The 18647-nt window shown below is 45.6% G+C and overlaps 1 protein-coding gene across 1 annotated transcript in view; it reads right to left on the minus strand.

The window, feature by feature from the left end:
- Window positions 1-18647, minus strand: part of LOC126545342 (uncharacterized) — an 88586-nt gene that overhangs the window by 31189 nt on the left and 38750 nt on the right. The window contains exons 10-15 of the mRNA XM_050193155.3: window positions 16627-16778; window positions 16416-16548; window positions 12666-12805; window positions 10663-10816; window positions 1790-2880; window positions 547-682 (exon numbers count right to left, since the gene is read on the minus strand). Coding sequence (XP_050049112.2) covers window positions 547-682; window positions 1790-2880; window positions 10663-10816; window positions 12666-12805; window positions 16416-16548; window positions 16627-16778 — 1806 coding nt within the window. The remainder of the gene's footprint in view (window positions 1-546; window positions 683-1789; window positions 2881-10662; window positions 10817-12665; window positions 12806-16415; window positions 16549-16626; window positions 16779-18647) is intronic.

The raw sequence follows: 18647 nt of genomic DNA on the forward strand, positions 1-18647 counted from the left end.
CGTCCGCCGTGCCAAGAGGTCTAGTTCACTGAAGAAGTTGTGTATATTGCATGACGAATGAATAGCCGGAGAAGGGACTTTATTTGCGATAGAATATCCCAAAATGGGACATCTTACACTATTGCTATCATTAAAAAGGTTGATGAGTTAGCGCAACTGGTGCTAAAAATAAAATTAAATGGCGTGGGCAGATTCTGCTAAATTGACACGGGATGTCATTATTAGGAAACTGTGCTTTTCTTGCATAAGCTATCCGAATATTTCGGATAGAGTGTGTGGCTGTACACAAAAAGAACGAGCTCTACTGTGAACGGCCTCTACTGTGTGGCCTGTCAGGACAGGCAAACTGTCCTGACAGGCCGCTGTCCTGAGGCAGAGAGCAGCAACAACACTGGAGACCTGCTAAGATAAATTCACATCCTGTTTCTCACATATCGTTATGCATGGGAAGGTGAACCCCAGAAAATCACCGGATGAAATTTCATTAAGACTGTGTGGCAGGCATACTAATGAAGGCAACGAAACCAGCGTTCCAATTGTACTCACATGCATGCACTAGACTTGGCAGCTTTGGACACGCTGCGCGAGAGGCGTACGGTCACGTTGTACAGTGACGCCACTTCATCCATGATACCTCGGTCACATCGCTTCATGTCGATGTGGTACATGTGTACATTGCACACTGCAAAAGGGCGGCACTTAGGTATAACTTATTTACCTCTAATATGCACAAAAAGCTAAAGCACAGGAAAATGCGGAGTAAATGGGGCCGCGTGCTTCTTTCGAACAGCTTAATAAGCACTTTTTTACGCACTTAACTGCTTTCAATTTTTACGCCGTTATAACCACACCATCACGGTGCCAAGTGTGCAACTATTCCAACGAAGCACACAAGCGCCAACTCCCCTAAAGGTAAGTTCACACTATAGCGGAGAACACTCGTGCGGCATCCATCGTGCGTTAAGTCAGTATGCCGGGAGCGTGGAGTTTGCGAAATGCGGCAGTACCGCATGGAAACCGCTGGAGTGGATCCAACACCACCTTTTTGTGGTAGCCACAAAATGAGCACCCAACAAAAATAGACTCATGTAGCCAGGTGGACAGCGATAGGGCGGCTTTTTTTTTACTGCCGTCGCGACACAAGCCGCGTATGCATGGATGTAGCAGTAGTGTGTCGCATTTCTTAGCACGTTTCGCTAATACCTGTCCGACAGAGCGTGCATGTGGCGTACCCCCCTTCGTCCGAAAGAAGACCGTTTTTCAGTTGTTTGCATTCCACTGGTGAGTTGAGTCTCACACGGCGGCAGCCATCTCACTTTCCATCTATACCTTAATGCGATACGCCAGCGTTTACATGCACTACGTGAGACAGCTTACCCCATCTAGACCTACCCTCTCCTGTCGCATTACGGCGACTCGAGTGCTATGTAAATGGCGCATTACCACTGTTTGCATGGATGCGATGCGATGCTACAAGCACGCACTTTCTCAGAAGTCTCGAACAGTACAAGGTAAACGGGGGCGTCGGAGGGTGTCACATGAGTGTCGCGCCCGCAAGACACGAGTAAGTGTGACTTTCATGGCGCGGGTCTGCAGCGAATGCACATGCCGCACCCGTCTTTCCCGCTAATGTGGCAGTACCTTAAGACTGTGCAGTGTTGCTTTTATGGTGTGCTGCAGTAAGATGCGTCATTTCGTTACAGGCCCAAACTGCGTTTCACACCTCCTATGCAAAGCTATGCACGCATAGAATGTGCGCCTGTAGCTATGCAGCATACTTAGCGCTCACCGCTCTGATTCTTCCGACGCTGAGCGTCTTCGTAGCCATCGTCTTCCATCTGCATGTAGCGGCTTCTCTGGAACTTCTCCTGCTTGGCGCGCGCCAGCTTTCCCCGGAAGAACGGATCATCTTCGTCATCTTCGTCTTCAACCGCAGCGCGCCGGTTCGCACGGACCGGCTCGCCGTCTTGAACGCCGTCGTTGACGCGCTCTTCGTCCGAGGCTTCCTCCTCGTCGTCCAAAGGGTCGCCCATAACGGGAGCATCCTGCCTACGGTTGCGCCGACGCGGAGCTCTCTCGACCTGTTCACTGTCCTGGTCGTCCTCAAAGAAGCTGGCGTCCTCACTGCGGCCGTTTGTCTTGAGCTTTTTTTTGCTGAAACCTTCTTCAAAGCCGTACTCATACGAGCTGCCCGGTCGAATGGGGCCTTCGTCGTCTGGGTACGCATGGCCCTCCTTCGCCGTCTCCTGCGGAGCTTCGTTCTTCCTCGCTTTCGAGCGACGCTCCCCGTTGTCCGCGGGCTTTCGTGGCGGTAGCTCGTCATCCCCGTCGTCGCCGCCCCTTCGCAACCTCCTCCGGCTCCCGCGCCCGCCGTCTCCGCCAGAGTCGCCACGCTTCGCGTCTGGCTTGAAGTCGTAGTACTCCTTAGCATCCTCGTCTTCGTATTCCACATTCGGGGGTGGTAACGGAGGAGTCGGCATCGCCTTTGCTGGATCGTTGTAGTAGTCGTAGTCCTCGCGGCCCTTGTACGCGTCGTTTCTGTTCGGTGCCGCTTTGCGTCCGGCGCCACGACGTCGTCTACTGTCCCCGTAGTCGTAAGAATCTGAATCACCCTTTCTGCCGGAGGACGCGGGCAGCCGTTCACGGTGGTTTCGCTGCGACTTCTGCTCCCGCTTGCGCAGGTCATCGTAAAAGTAGTCTGCCGACTCGCTTCCGGCGGAAAACCGCGGGCTCATCTCCCCTTTCGTGCGGCAGTCGACTCCGTACTCTTCCTCTAAAAGCCTCTTGTAGGTCACCAGCTGCGCACTCAGGGACATGTCAGTTTTGCACGTGCTCCCTTGACTGGCGTTGTCGATACAGTTCTCAAAATCCTTGATAAACCTGTAATATATATGTATATATGTATTTTTATCTATTACACTAGCCGCAAGGAAGGTAGCTCTTAGTAGACAAAGGTGAAGCTTGTAATTCGACAATAAAAGCACTGAACCACTTAAGATGACTTATTTTACAGAGGAATCATCTTCAGCTGACAGTCTATCCATGTTTGAAGGGTAGCACGAATATGTTCTTGACAGTCTATACAGAGCTTGTGGAGGAGCAGAGGCTGAAATCGCCAAAGGAAGGCATCCGGCCCTTTTCAGCCTTCTAGCGGCAATAGCATGCACAACGACACATTTTTTTTTTAGCAAGAACATTTTTAGCAAGATCATTTTGATAAGAAGCAATAACACATTTACATATGATTAAGATATTGTTAACACCAGGCATGATGTCACAGTATTTTACATATGACTACAAATTATAACCACGTGGTGAAAGTATATGTTACACATTTCATGCTGCAAATACATGTCTGACTCGCTGAAGAAGGTAAGATAACAGAAGAATAAAGAAACAAGAAAAACAAGAAATTACAGAAATATTATATAGACGCCTATCTTATTTCTCAGGTGATTATTACGTGCTTAACGTGTTTTTGAAAACGTTTAAACAATTACTAAAATACCCTTCATGCTTGTTTCCTGCATTATGTTGTCTGTTATGTTGCTTTCTGTGTTTTAATTCGTGCGTATTGTGTGCGTCCGTTGGAATCTGAACCTGGCAACGTTTAACGCTAGAACATCATCTAGTGAGGCCAGTCTAGCAGTGCTATTGGAGGAATTAGAGGGCAGTAAATGGGATATAATAGGACTCAGTGAAGTTAGGAGGACAAAAGAAGCATATATAGTGCTAAAAAGCGGGCACGTCCTGTGCTACCGGGGCTTAGCGGAGAGACGAGAACTAGGAGTCGGATTCCTGATTAATAAGGATATAGCTGGTAACATGCAGGAATTCTACAGCATTAATGAGAGGGTGGCAGGTCTTGTTGTGAAACTTAATAAGAGGTACAAATTGAAGGTCGTACAGGTCTACGCCCCTACATCCAGTCATGATGACCAGGAAGTCGAAAGCTTATATGAAGACGTGGAACCGGTGATGGGTAAAGTCAAAACAAAATACACTATACTGACTTCAATGCCAGGGTAGGCAAGCAGCAGGCTGGACACAAATCAGTGGGGGAATATGGCACAGGCTCTAGGAATAGCATGGGAGAGCTATTAGTAGAGTTGGCAGAACAGAATAATATGCGGATAATGAATACCTTCTTCCGCAAGCGGGATAGCCGCAAGTGGACGTGGAGGAGCCCGGACGGCGAGACTAGAAATGAAATAGACTTTATACTCTGCGCTAATCTTGTGAACGTGCTCGGCAAGATGCGCTGCAGTGACCATAGGATGGTAAGAACTCGAATTAGCCTAGACTTGAGGAGGGAACGGAAGAACTTTCGAAGTTAATCAACGAGCGTAAAACAGCTGATATAAGGAAGTATAATATGGATAGAATTGAACATTCTCTCAGGAACGGAGGAAGCCTAAAAGCAGTGAAAAGAAACTAGGAATAGCCAAGAATCAGATGTATGCGTTAAGACACAAAGCCGGCAATATCATTACTAATATGGATGAGATCGTTCAAGTGGCTGAGGAGTTCTATAGAGATTTATACAGTACCAGTGGCACCCACGACGATAATGGAAGAGAGAATAGTCTAGAGGAATTTGAAAGCCCACGAGTAACGCCGGAAGAAGTAAAGAAAGCCTTGGGAGCTATGCAAAGGGCAGCTGGGGAGGATCAAGTAACAGCAGATTTGTTGAAGAATTGTGGACAGATTGTTCTAGAAAAACTGGCCACCCTGTATACGCAATGCCTCATGACCTCGAGCGTACTGGAATCTTGGAAGAACGCTAACATAATCCTAATCCATAAGAAAGGGGACGCCAAAGACTTGAAAAAGTAAAGACCGATCAGATTACTGTCCGTTGCCTACAAAGTATTTCCTAAGGTAATCGCAAATAGAATCGGGAACACCTTAGACTTCTGTCAACCAAAGGACCAGGCAAGATTCCGTAAAGGCTATTCAACAATAGACCATATACTATCAATCAGGTGATAGAGAAATGTGCGGAATATAACCAACCCTTATATATAGCTTTCATTGATTAGGAGAAAGCGTCTGACTCAGTCGAAACCTCATCAGTCATGGAGGCATTACGGAATCAGGGTGTAGACGAGCGGTATGTAAAAATACTGAAAGATATATTTAGCGGCTCCACAGCCACCGAGCCTCCACAAAGAAAGCAACAAAATCCCAAATAAAGAAAGGCGTCAGGCAGGGAGATACGATCTCTCCAATACTATTCACAGCGTGTTTACAGGAGGTATTCAGAGGCCTGGATTGGGAAGAATTGGGGATAAGAGTTAATGGAGAATAACTTAGTAACTTGCGATTCGCTGATGATATTGCCTTGCTTAGTAACTCAGGGAACCAAATGCAATGCATGCTCACTGACCTGGAGAGGCAAAGCAGAAGAGTGGGTCTAAAAATTAATCTGCAGAAAACTAAAGTAATGTTTAACAGTCTCGAAAGAGAACAGCAATTTACAATAGGTAGCGAGGCACTGGAAGTGGTAAGGGAATACACCTACTTAGGGCAGGTAGTGACCGCGGATCCGGATCATGAGACTGAAATAATCAGAAGAATAAGAATGGGCTGGGGTACGTTTGGCAGGCATTCTCAGATCATGAACAGCAGGTTGCCATTATCCCTCAAGAGAAAAGTGTATAACAGCTGTGTCTTACCAGTACTCACGTACGGGGCAGAAACCTGGAGGCTTACGAAAAGGGCTCTACTTAAGTTGAGGACGACGCAACGAGCTATAGAAAGAAGAATGATGGGTGTAACGTTAAGGGATAAGAAAAGAGCAGATTAGGTGAGGGAACAAACGCGAGTTAATGACATCTTAGTTGAAATCAAGAAAAAGAAATGGGCATGAGCACGACATGTAATGAGTAGGGAAGATAACCGATGGTCATTAAGGGTTACGGACTGGATTCCAAGGGAAGGGAAGCGTAGCAGGGGGCGACAGAAAGTTCGATGGGCGGATGAGATTAAGAAGTTTGCAGGGACGACATGGCCACAATTAGTACATGACCGGGGTAGTTGGAGAAGTATGGGAGAGGCCTTTGCTTTGCAGTGGGCGTAACCAGGCTGATGATGATGATCGTGTGAGTCGCTTGGAAAACCAGAAAGTACTTCAATGCTCCGTGTGTGAAGCGTACTTTCATATATTAAATGCAAAACCTTGAAATATTGCACCTGCTCTACGCTTCAAGTGATATAAAAGCTGTTCTTGAATGGCACACCTTCGGTTTAATATGTTCAAGCCAACAAAATCAAAGCACGATTTTCTTTCCTGCAAAGCATGAGCGAGACAAAGTGCGCAAGCAACACAATTATTTACGAGTGCAGGAGCCTTATAACGTAAAACTATTCCAATATGTTTTCATTCCAATCTCCTGACGTCAACTTTGCGTAACCGCCGACGAAAGCATCGGGCGCTCACCCGCAGGCTTGTCTGAACAGACAAATCAAACGCTCTCTTCGTTTATAGGAGGTCACTTTTGCTTGCTTGAAGAACAAATAACATTGCCTGCACTGAGCGGCTTGTCTTATCTAATTGGCTGTCAAGAGGCGAGGAGCACGCTCAAGTGGAGAGGGATTCCATGTGGCCGAGCCAGTGCACTGAAAATCGATAACCGGATGAAGAGAGTGGTGCCGGCGGCTACGATTGGTCCACTTTCCTTTACTTGGCTTGAGGTGGCTGGTCGAAAATCGCGGCGGTATGCAACGGAACATTAAGAATGCCGCTAAAACGGATCCTCAGCAAAGAAGAGTTTGAAGAACAAGGGGTGCTATTCTCGACACGCATGGCGGCTGCACGGCCGCCATTATCCGCCATGTTTACACTCTGATTGGCTGTGGAGAGCTCACGTGCCTTGAAATTTGTGCCGGGAAACGGAAGTTTTGCGAAATGTCACTTTGCGTTTTCATCAAGATGACGAAACGTGACGTGGAGCTGCAAATTTTATGTAATAATACATTTTTTTTCTCCTTGGCAGATATATTGTGATGTTAGCGCTTCAAAAAGAATATGAGCGGTAGCGTGCAGAAGCCAGTGCAATGCATCTGCAATTGCGCGAATATGTGGCGGCGATCCAAGATATGCGCCATGCCAGCTTGATTGGCTGAAGGAATATCTCGTGAGGAGCGTCAGAGGAAGGGCTGTTTCGTAAACGTCATTTTGACGATGTGTGACGTTGCGCTGGGCCGCCATTGCTGAGATTTTCCGTCATAATTTTTGCTGCAACGAGCCGCGCGAATTATGCTAATGAGCAGCCATATGCAATGGCAGCCGAGAGGAATGCGTATCGCCACATTTTCCCCGTCGTTTGGCGCCACGAAAATCTTTTGTTCATAACGCGTGCTCATAGTATTTGCATCGCTCTCGGGTGGTGTTGGCATTTGTGTTTGGGGCCATCATTTTTTAAAAGAACGCGTTTATACGAAATAATATTGGTTGAACATAGCAAACTTTCGGCAATGTTGTCCACTTTTCACTGCTGCATTTGTATTGTAATCAAGATTAATGCCTTTTCGCACAATCATAAGTTATGACAACGGCCTCTTTCTAATTTATAAAAAGAAATGTACGCAAGGCGGCGCCTTGAAGTTTCCTCCCGCGGTGCGAGTAACCAGCGAAATGAACAAGAGATGGCAGCGCCGGCGCTTGCGTCGCGCTAGTGGATATCTCTGGCGCGCGCAACGCTATCGGTGATATTCAGCCGTTTCTCAGCCAGCCGAGTCGGGCTGAGTCACTTGCGTTTCACGAGATAGCGATAACGTTGCCTAGAACGTGCGCGCATTACCACTGGTAGGTCGCGTATGTTGTCTCAAGCAAGAAAACAAGCGCGTTGGCGCCAACCATGCGATGACTCATTCCATTTTCCGGGGACACGCATCCTAGCTATTGAAGCAGACGACGGCTTGTACGCAGCAGACGACGGAAGCGAGAAGCGTTTTCGACGGAATAATCATACGCTTTAAGATAGCTGCTTTATTTTCACTGCGGAGGAAAACTGTTTTGCTTTACCGATAACGCTACATTCAGTGCCTTCATTTCAGTTTCTTAGGCGAAACGTCAAGTTGGCGTCATGTTACGTAAGCAAAACGGGGCCACCAGCGCCATGTTGTTTGCGTCACGCCTACGTCACGCATTGAAGAAAATGGCGGAATGTCCAGAATAGCGCCCAAGGTCGTAAACGTTGCGAAAGTGCTCGAAAGCATTACACGCCCACGCAAAAAGCTTTATTGCATGCAAATAAACACATGCTCCCCGGCAGGTGCGAGTAGCCAATGCCTGAGGGATCGGAGGCAGCCATATTTTATTCCTTTCGGAACGGGGCAGCCTGCGGCTATTCAGAGGTAAATTCAATTTTGTTCGGCATATTAATGCATCTTTAACGCGTACACGTAACTTTGATGCGGTGAGTTCTCGCGGTTTTGCGACGTCACATGATAAGCAGGTGAAGTGTGTGCAGCCCGAAAACTTTTGACCAATAGCCGAGGGCTAATAGCGAAAAGGCGTCTAATCAGAAATAACTATTTTTCTTTTGTTCGGTCAAATCATGCATAATTAGTGTGTACAGGTCATATCAGATGGGGAGCTATCACGGTTTTCGTGACTTCACGTGACAGACAGGCGAAGCGCGGGTGGTTCAAAAATGTTTTTGACCAATTGCGTAGGGCTGATTGCAAAATTGTAATAGTTTTACGTTATAGCGCCCCAAGTTAAGTCACGCAAACGAGCCGCAAGAACAAATATGTAGCGAGAACAGGAACATTAGCGGTGTGGATAAGCAGATATGTCTTGCGGAGGCCCCCACGGCAGAAGTTTCGCCAGGGGGAAAAGAATTAACATCCACTATTAAGAACAAAGCGTGAAAGGAAAACTTTTTTGCATCGTCCTCTTCCTGATTTTCGCTGAATATATTTGCTTGTCCTATCTTTCTGCCTTCGAGTTGTAAATTCGTTCTCGCCCTTCTTGTTATAGCTCACATTGTACAGCGACTGCTTTGGATAGGCGGTGGTACCGGGATCGATGCTCACCAGAGGCGCTATAACGTAAAACTATTCCAAACTTTTCTATTCAAATCCTGCGATCAGCCCTCCATGATTAATCAAAAAAATTTCGGGCCACCCTCCACTTCGCCTGTCTTTCAGGCAACGTCACAGAAACCGCGAAAACCCCCCATCTGATATGATGCATGGACACTGATCAGGCATGATTAAACCGAACGAAAGAAGAATAATTATTTCTCATTCGACGCCTTTTTCGACATAATACTCTGCCATTGATCAAACGTTTTCGGGCTGCGCTAACTTCGCCTGTCTGTCACGTAACGTCACAAAACCACGAACACTCAGAGCGTCAAAGTGACGTGTACGCGTTAAAGATGCATTAATATGCCGAACAAAACTGATTTTTTTTTTCTGAATAGCCGTAGGCTGCCCCGTTCTGAAAGGAATAGAAGATGGCTTCCCATCGATTGCTCTGGCACTAGCTACTGGGAGCGGCCGCGGAGCATGGATTTATTCGCGTATAATAAACATTTTTCCGTGGCACTATAACGTTATCGAGCCCTTTCGGCAAGTATGCGACATCACTTTGCCAACTCTTCTTTGCTGAGGATCCGTTCTGGCAGCATTTTTAGGGTTCCGTTGCACGCCACCGCGATCTCCGACCAGCCACCGCAAGCTAAGTAAGGGGAAGCGGATCAATCGCTGACGCTGGCACCACCCTCTTCAGCCGGTCATCCACCCTCGCTGTGCTGGCTTGTCCCCATCGAATCCCTCTCCACTTGAGCTTGATCCTCGCCTCTTGCCAACCAATTTGATAAGAAAATCTGCTCAATGTAGGCAATGCTATTCGCTTTGAAAGCAAAAATGTGACCTCCTATAAACGAGGAGCATATTTGATTAGGCTTTTCAAACAACGCTGCGGGTTACCGCCTGATGCTTGCGTCTGTGGTTGCGTAAATTTGACGTCAGGAGATTGGAATAAAAAGAGATTGGAATAGGTTTACATTATAGGGCCTCAGACCCATCTTTCGTCCCTACAACCGCACATCTTTCTTTCTGAGTTTCCTTTGTCGCTTCGTCATAGCCTACGGGCTAATGACAATGTTGTTTAATTCCTCTTTTGGTAACAGTCTATCGCTGCTGCCTAGACTAGTGGTTGCCGGAAGACATGGCTATCTCCTGGTTAGCTTTGTTCTCGATCACTTTCAAGCGACGTTCCCCGTCCACGGCGATGCTCTTGCGGGGCGTACGAAATGCGCTTGAGCGAGATTCACACCGATTCACCCAGTGTATGAGCATAGCGTGGCTAAGTACTGCCAAATCGCACCACTCACAAAATTGCCTCCGGCGAGCTGCTAGCAGTGCGATTTGTTGCAGCTCAAACACGTGACGGTCATCTGCGGGCTGAGTCGGCGACTTGTCCTTTCCTTTGAATCCGCCTTTATTAACGGGATTACAGCGAGCCGTACATTTATCTTACTCCTTACACATCAAGTTTTGCACGGCGTCCGCTTGTATGTTTATCGCTTTATCCACAAAAAGTACAGGGTGTAAGTTTACTAGCGCAACCAAACTAATCCTTCGAGCTACTAAAACATATCTTAGCTCCCGTAGCCACATCGTAGTAAGCATTGTTGTACTCACGGGCACACCTCTTCCTTAGTAGGTCTGCGGCGTGACACTTTTTGATCCATAAAGTTTTGGAAACCGATAGCACACACGAGGGCCTTCTTCAGAACAGCAGACTCATCGCACTTGTCTCTTTGCATGGCAATCTGCGCACTGGCCTCCAAGGCCACTGTTTCAGAAAATGAAATAGAAAATATACTGAAAACGTTGTGAAGGTTTACGACCGAGATATGATGCCTGCTATTTGAGCGCCACATAACCCTCGCACCGAGCAAATGATTAATGGTCAATGTTTGTAGAAAAGTGCGAGCCTGAAAATTTAACGGCAGCAACTGGATTTCATTTGTCGCCCTTGCCAACAAGCGTCACTGTCGCCTGACAACGGAGTCATCTGTACGGGAAAAGCTATCGGCATTGTTCCATATTGGATCGTGAAGTGTACCTAGTCAACACTGTCTTTTTGTGTCATGTCTGATGAATGAGCTGCAAATAAAACCGAATTTAGAAACAGGCCTGTAACAATGGCGGGACGCCAAGTCGCATAGTGTTTATTGATAGTCCAGCGCCTGTCAATAAATCGCGCACACCGATAAAGTGAGCAGGTTTCGCGGGATTTCGCTGGACATGGCGGGCTCTTTCACTTAATACTTGAACAGACCTTTATCAAATACGACCGATGCTGTCAATTTCTCGCAAAAATAAACCATGTCATTATGGTGAACCGCCAATTCTGGACCCGCGCTGCTCATGCGATCTATCCGACATTTAGTGGTCTTAGAGTCACTGCAAACACGTATTTTAACGCTTTTTTTTCACGTGCTTTCCCCGGATGCAGAACATGCTTCTACATTGTACCATTAGCAGTTTCTATTGAAACGCCATCAGGAACACAGAGAAGCGCTCACACCTACATCCACAGGCATCGAAGATCGTTCAGAGGCACCGCTGTGATTTGAGCAAGAACAAGTGTTCAATTCTGTGCGTTTCACAGGGGCGTGCAACTCAAGCAGAAAGTAGTTCGTTGGAGCCTGTGGAAAGTCGGCGGCTCTTTTTCACGAAATATGCGTATGGACACAGCTGAGCGCATCGTCACATGGGATTCTTTTTAGGGATTTTATAAGATATACGCCTGAAATCCCCAGCTATACAGCAAAACTTGCTCTTGCACAAATACATTAACATCGTGCACTTTCTGGAGTCCAAGTTCGCTGCTGTTGTTACCTAGAGGCAACCATAAATGGTGCACTTTTTTTTTTTTACATATACACGAACGCTCGAATGATTTCCGTAGTGGTAGCGTCACATTCGCAGAAGTACGACTGTTTTCTGAGTAATCTCAAGTCTCACATAACCTCTATTTAAGTCTCCTATAAATAGGCTCTTATAACTGAAGAAGGTAAAACCAAACCAGCTGGCGAAGAAATTTAGCCAATTTAGATAATTAAAATAAATAATTTATTAGAGGAAGCGTATAGATCTTGGTCTGAGGTAATTACCCTCAATTATGCTAGTCTGCTCAAAGGATCGGGTAACAGAAGAAAAAAATAAGTTTGGAAGAGGGGCGATGAGGATAGGCAGTATAGGACGTGCTTATATACAACTTCGTGTCCGAAGGGCTCGTTGACAGCATTGAATCAAAGCCGCAGTTAATGATAACATTTAAAGAGCCTTGACGGCTCCCTAGGTTGCTGGCCAAGAGCCGAGTAGGACTTCACTCAACGGTCTGTTGTTCATTGGCGCTATTGACTTCTATTCTACGCACTCTATGTACACTGTTGTATATACTTTTCCCTCGTTGCTACTTGTCCAACGCTTTCGAGAACTTCCAGAGGAACTAACGCACAGCTATATGGCTTGTACAAGAGTCGGTTACCTTACCTAAGTGTTACAGAAGTATCAGGTTTTTCTCTCAGAACCGAATAAAGTGTGTATATATATACTTATGAGTGCATTCGAATTAAATAAATTCCTTCTTCTCCTTCAAGACTCCTTCAAGCGCCTCAGTGCGTTTCACTTACGTTTTGGCTCGCCACATTTCCCTGAAAACGGTGATGTTATCTTTCCCAGGAGAGAGGCCGCATGCTGATGCAGAGCGGACTTCGTGCAGCCCGTCTGATACTCCAGCTTCGCTAGACAGTCGTTCACGTCGAGTACGTGCCTGCAACAGAGGTAAGTATTAGCTCGTGGCCTGGTAATATATTTAAGGTACAAAAAGCGCCACGATAATCCGTTGAACAATTAGTGGCAGATCAGGACGACAAGCTGTGCGTCCAAACTGCAAGCTTAGCACGAACTTCGCTCTTTGTTTAATACCATCATCGCGCCTATCTTTATCACATGTCTCTTATAAGTCTCGCACAGTGTGTTTCCAGGTATTCACGGAACGGAAGAGTTTGGTTGCCGGCTTGCTAATCACTGTTAACGCGAAATTAATTCATAGTTCATCAGACTTTGTAGTCATAATAAGTGCAGTCGCAGTAATTAGCAATATAATGTAAACTCCGCAGTATATCTGCGTTTAGGGTTTCCTAGGCCGACCTAAGCGTGCGACAGGCCATGACTGAGATTCACGTTAACTGCGGTTGGCATGATCGCTTAGCGAGGGCGCCCCTCGGTGTAGTGCAGACGTAGCGTGATGCGGAAGACCCTGTCGGCTCTACTCATGTCCCCATCACTGACCTTTTCTACTGAAGCTAACTGTCCCCCTTCGAGCTCTTGATAATTATGTAACATCCGAAACATTGTCGAATAATATCCACAACACGCAACATTAAGAAGCGCTGTTCGCAGTAGGGTGGTATCGTCAGAGTTACCGCTACACCTGTGCATGGTGGCCTGGGTTCGCTGCGCGCTATCATATTACGATAAAGCATGTCTTAACTGTGTCATTTTTTAACAGGTAACGATTTTCAGTACAATTACGGGAATCTCATTCAAATTCGCAAGGTTTTTTGTTCATAAGGGTTAATGCTATTGCCCAGCCGCTTTCGCTTATTTTATGTGGAGCATGGGGATTGCCTGGTATTTGCTCTTGGGAACAATTCTAGCTCCATTTGACTCTAATTTCTAATATATTGCGCGGATGGTGGACCCCCCGACAACATGGTGGGAGAAAGAAGCGGATAGCTTCAGCACTCCAGGGGAGGAGTTTGCACACTACTTGATAGGATGCTATGCAGGCCGCTAATTGTCGCCATTGCGAATAATACATCTGACATCACGATTGGCAGTCGCCTCTTTTAACGATCCTTTCTAGCCTATATACGAGCTATTCCGTGAAGACCCCATCGGCTGACAGCTCTCATAAATTACAAGGTTTAAGTAGAGCTGCGCATCAATAACGTCACACGAGTCCACGACGTCACCCCCGCGTCAATACTGCTAAGTGCAGGCAGTCAGAAAGCGCGGGCTTGTGCGAGTGTGCATGCGTGCGTGTGTTAGACGTCTGTGATTCCCTTCACTCGCTCGCTCTACTCCTTGTGCCTTTAGAACTTGCTGTCCGCCTTTCTTCGCGCCAACTTGTTGCACCAATTTTCGGACAGGATGAAAAGCAGCAATGTCCATTTAGCCAGTCTGTCTGTGGCGACATCGCGAAATGTGGTGTTTCGAAACTGGAAAACAGAACGTCCGGCCCATTTCTGCTCTCGGAGGCGTGTGCAAGGTCTTTCTGTCGTTGCGGAACGGCGTTGCGTCGCGTTGATATAGCCGACGAGATTCTGACGGGACCGCCTTGTTCAAGCGAGCAGGCATTCTTGTCTATAGTGTGTTGTTTCATGGTGTGTACCATGTGCCCATCTTATCGCTTATGCTACAAGTTCGGCGTACTGCGTGTTCGGAGATGTAACAGTGGAAACAAGAGAAACTCAAGTCTGCAGTCAGTTGACGGATCACGAAGAAATACTTATGAGTTTAAGAAAAAGAAAACTGTATTAATAATCCGGTGCTGTACTAGCAAACTAATCAATCTTTTCTGGAAGGGCCATATGCCTGAAAAACTGTAGACCAAGAAACTGAGCTTTTATGACTAGAATTTATAAGTAATGGTCGTGCTGTTATCTGTAGGCCAGCTGTACTGGTTCTGACATTCTGATAAACCTTCGACACACTAAAGGTTACATCAGTCGAAGTAACCTTTAAAGCAGCATCTTTTCGGTTACGTCGGCGACAGGCATCATTTCACTTTTGCACGGTAAACTACGACATTGAGCAACCTACCAATTTTATGCAGCCTATAAAATGACGCTCGAAGTGCAAACGTAGGAGCACATACGCGCCCATGGCTGACGCGAACAAATCTTCTTGAGCCCCATAATTCAGGAGCACTTTTATTTTAGGGCTGTTGTAAATCTCGCGAATAAAATATTTTAAGCCATGAGGGAGAAAGAAAGCAGGTAGGCACATGGAACCTTGGCCAATCAAAATTCAAGCAAGCAAGACTTCTCAGAGAGGCAGTGGGGCAAAGAGGCTATGCCACTTTGCCTGCTACTGCCTCAATTAATAAACGGTTTAGTTAGTACTTTAGTTAGTTAGTTAGTTAGTTAGTTAGTTAGTTACCTAGTTAGTTACCTAGTTAGTTCCTAGTTAGTTAGTTAGTTAGTTAGTTAGTTAGTTAGTTAGTTAGTTAGTTAGTTAGTTAGTTAGTTAGTTAATTAGTTAGTTAGTTAGTTAGTACTATATTCAAAATTTAGTGACACTTCGTTATACCTCCTATACCAAACGAGTGATGGTATGGGAGGTATCAACTCTTTCAGCGGTTGATTGTAAAAACAGCAAGGCGGCGGTGGTCATGTTCAAAGTTTCAAACAGAAATGCTGAGCCGTTTGCTTATAGAAACAATAATAATAATATAAATTTTGTGAGGCTCCGACAGCACTTCGTCCGGCATCTAACCACAGTGACAGTTTTACTCTAAGTTCTGCGGCACCTCAAATGTAACTAAATGGGAAATCGGGCGCGAATTTTGATAGAAGAGTAATAATTGGGTTTTAAAACACTCGATTCAGTTGTTTTCAGTATGCCATGCCTCGCGTAATTATTTCTCCCGCATTATAAATAAAACGCGCGAAATATGCAAATTGCCGCATTACTCGGGTATGCGGCTATTACTGGGAAGAATGAGCTCAATGCCTTTATCCTCCTCCTCCTCCTCCTCCTCCTCCTCCTGAACGTGGCTGCGCACTGCATTATCTTCGCCCTTCACGTGGAAAAGGCCGTTCGCGTTGACCAACGTCAATAGCCATGCCTCGCTACTTTCACGTGCCAGCCGAGCCAGGCATTGAGCAGAGTTAATTCTAACGAGTAACGTCTGGAACCGCTGGTATCGCGGCGCGCAGACGCGTTATCATGCGGCTATTTTCTTATTTCGCGCATTTTCTTTATAGCGTGGGAAAAGTAAATTGCACAAACCCCCCCCCCCCCCCCCCCCCCGTAGCACACTGAAAAAAAACTTATTCTGGTGTTTTAAAACATAATTAGTTTTTTATCAATATTCGTGCCCTCAATTCCCTAATTAAAACGTTAACCAATGTAATCTAATTATCGGCAGTTGAATTACAAAAAATAATCCTGTTGCGGTACGTCATTGCTGACAGAATACCATTGGTTGCATCCTCGTATATTCAATATTTTAATTGTAAGAGTTTGGCTAACGCTAACTGGGACACCCTGTACACTGAAGTTCACTAAAACCAAGCGCACGTAAGATATTCGGCGATTCGTTGCGCGAAGCAAGAGTATGCTGCAAGCAAATGCTGTCATAGCCTACTCACCTGCAAATGTTTTCGAGTGCTTTACCGCCCACCCTTACGGCGTTTTCGACTAGTCGGAAGTAGGACAAGTCACACAGGAAAAACCTGCGCATTGCTTCAGTAGCATCGCATTTGCCGAGAGCGGTGCCGGCATCTGAAAGAAGCACGAGGAACGTTCAGGAAAGACGCAATTCGGGTGGGGCCATTATTGCAATAAATTGTATTGACGTACGAAATCGCTTCGGGCAGTTGACTTGGTACATCTTCTTGGTAGCCTCTGTAAGCTCGAGCATATACTTTGTAAAGTTCGCCCCCATATTGTCGTTCCAGCACTTCAAGTCATTCTTGGCCCGTGAGTAGCACTTCTCGTACTCACTGATGCACCTGCGCACAAGAAAAGACGAGTTGTTGCATTTGAATCAATCGAATTGAATTGAATTGAAAAGAATTGCACAATTATCGATAAGTGTTGTCTGCACATTGACAATATCAAAATGTGACAAAACTTTTTAGTGCCGCGTATTTTTTTCCAGAGTTTCTTTGCGTCCTAAAGCTTTCTAAGGCTGGTGCTCGCAAACAAATATGCAGCTTTAGAACAGGAAGGTGAAGATAAGATAGAGGTAATTAATGAAACCGTAACTAGGCTGTTTCAGGAGCAGCAATGGAAGTGGGAGGTAAGGCACCAAGACCGCCAGTAGGTAAGCTCTCCCAAATAACAAAGGGCCTAGTAAAGAAACGACAACTCAAGAGATCAGAAAGAATTCCCTGAACTGTCAAAACTGATAAACAAGAAGAAAGTAAGGGATATTTGAAATTATAACATGGGAAATATTAAGGAAGCAGTAAAAAATGGCCGCAGCACGAAATCAGTGAGAAGAAAACCGGAATAGCATAAGGCAAGATGTATGCAGTGAAAGTTAAGCAGGGTAATGTTATCAGCAATGTTGAAAATATAGTAAAAGCAACAGAAGAATTCTGTACCGACCCGTACACTACCCAGAGCAGCCACGCTACCTTAATTGGAAGTAGTGATTAACAGGATGGCAAAAGCTCGTCATATAGCTAGGGATGAAGTTAGAAAGGCCTTGCAAGACATGTCCCGGAAAAAAGCATCAGAAGAAGACGAAATCAGAGTTGATTTAATCAATGATGATGGAGATATTATGCTTGAAAAGCTTGTGGCCCTTTGTACACAGTGCTTCACGACTTCTAGTGTACCAGAGAAGTGGAAGAATGCCTATATTATACTAATCCATAAGAGGCTAGACGTTAAAGAATAGAATTATAGGCCAATTAGCTTGCTTTCAGTGCTGCATAAAATATTCACAAAGATAATTTCCAGTAGATTCATGGCAATACTTGACTTCAGTCAACCAAGAGAACAGGCTGCCTGCAGGAAGTGATGTTCTACAATGGATCACATCCATGTCGTCATTTAGGAAATCGATAAATCGGCTAAGTGCAATACACCTCTCAATATGGCTTTCATAGATTATGAAAAGCCATTTGATTCAGGAGAGATACCAGCAGTCATCGTGGCATTGCGTAATCAAGGAGTACAAGAGGCATACGTGAAGATCTTGGGAAATATTTAGGATTCCACAGCTACCTTGGTTTTCCACAAGTAGAAAATTACCTAGCAAGAAAGAGGTCATGCAAGGAGACGCAATCTCTAAAAGTGTTATTCACTGCATGCTTTGAAGTACTCAAGCTAATAGACTGGGAAGGCTTAGGAGTAAGGATCAACGGTGAATATCTCAGCAACCTTCGGTTTGCAGATGATATTGTCCTGTACACAACACTAAAGATGAATTGCAACAAATTACTAAGGACGTTAACCGAGAAATTTCGAAAGTGCAGTTGAAGATTAATATGCAGAAAACAAAGGTAATGTTCAATAGCCTGGCAAGGAAACAAGAATTCATGATCACCAATCAGTCTCTAGGGTATGTACAGGAATACGCTTATCTAGGTCAATTACTCACCAGGGAGCTGGAACATGAGAAGGAAATTTGCAGAAGAATAATAATGGGTTGGAGTGCATACAGAAGGCATTACGAGATCCAGAAAGGGAGCTTACTACTGTCGTTGAAAGGAAGCGTACAATCATTGCATTCTGCCAGTGCTAACATATGGGGCAGAAACTCGGAGTTCAACAAAAAAAAACTCGAGAGCGAATTGAGGACCACGCAAAAAGCTATGCAACGAAAAATGTTAGCCATAACGTTAAAATACAGGAAGAGAGCGGTGTGG

This window comes from Dermacentor andersoni, chromosome 1, assembly GCF_023375885.2.
Source record: "Dermacentor andersoni chromosome 1, qqDerAnde1_hic_scaffold, whole genome shotgun sequence".
Lineage (NCBI taxonomy): Eukaryota > Metazoa > Arthropoda > Arachnida > Ixodida > Ixodidae > Dermacentor > Dermacentor andersoni.